Below are 1,116 nucleotides of genomic sequence, written 5' to 3' on the forward strand. Positions count from 1 at the left end.
CTTAGCATATAAACACACTCTCTTCTCTTTTGTAGTACAATTATATCCAAACACTTCATCCAATCTACCTACTATTCTATCTCCTTCCTTCCCAATTCTGTCAAATTTTCTAAATAAATATTCTTGGCTTAGAGACTCTACTTAATCACTTCTCATTTCTACCTCAATCTACTTCAATTTGGTTTCTTCCATCCTCTTGTCCACTCTCCTTAGGCAATCTCTTTTATGTGCATATTACAACTACATCTTTGCTGGTGACCCACACCCAGACTTCTGCAAAGAATAGTCCAGGGATCAGAGGGCTGGGCTGAGGCTGGGGACCATGAACTTGTGGTGACACAAGTCTAAATGACCTGATGACTTTCTCCAGCAGTGTGCAACAGCTGAGGAGAGGTGGAGAAGAAGGTATGGCTAGAACTAATATCACTTTGGGCTTTGATTAACATAAGGAAGGACAAAGCTGGAGGGGAATTGAGAGTGTTGAGGAGTATGGGGAAGAAAACCCAGAATACAAGGTCATGATCAAAGAAGGTGGTGCAATGTGGAGATACGCCATTCTCAGTAAGCTGGAAGTGAAGGAAGGGAGGCTAGTAATGGTTGATTGGGAGAAAATGAAGGGTTCACAAAGAGCCTTTCTGGCAGTGATGCCCTCATCACAAGAACATGCCTCTCACAAAGGATCTCCTTCATCCCTCTCCAGAAGATAACAAGAGGAAACACAAGAAGAAGTGCTTGGGGCAGATCCCTGGTTCCTGCTTCATGGATGTGAGATGTCCAGGATGCTCTACAGTCACGATGGCCTTTTCCTACGCACGAACAGTAGTTTCATGTCTTGGCTGCTCCACTGTCCTCTGCCCACCTACAGGAGGAAAAGCAAGGCATACAGAAGGATGTCCCTTTAGGAGGAAGTAGCGCTAAAAGCACCCTGAATCAAGATGAGTGGGAAATCATCCCAATAAACATATTTTTAATTTATTTTTGAAAAAAGGGCAAGATTATGAGCAAGTGAGAAGGATAGAAGATTGTATTCAGAGAGGGGAGTATGATGTTTGAGATCTGACATGGGGCTCACAAGGACAAAGTGGATCCATGGGGGCGAGTAGCTGAGCTGAAGTG

The 1,116-nt window shown here is 43.9% G+C and overlaps 1 protein-coding gene across 1 annotated transcript; it reads left to right on the top strand.

Moving 5' to 3' along the window:
- The first annotated feature begins 663 nt into the window (after positions 1–663).
- Positions 664–912, top strand: LOC107967367 (small ribosomal subunit protein eS27-like). The gene has a single exon (XM_016922447.1). The coding sequence runs from the start codon at positions 664–666 to the stop codon at positions 910–912; it is 249 nt and encodes an 82-aa protein (XP_016777936.1).
- Positions 913–1,116: the final 204 nt, after the last annotated feature.

Source organism: Pan troglodytes, chromosome 9 (assembly GCF_028858775.2).
Source record: "Pan troglodytes isolate AG18354 chromosome 9, NHGRI_mPanTro3-v2.0_pri, whole genome shotgun sequence".
Classification (NCBI taxonomy): Eukaryota; Metazoa; Chordata; class Mammalia; order Primates; family Hominidae; genus Pan; species Pan troglodytes.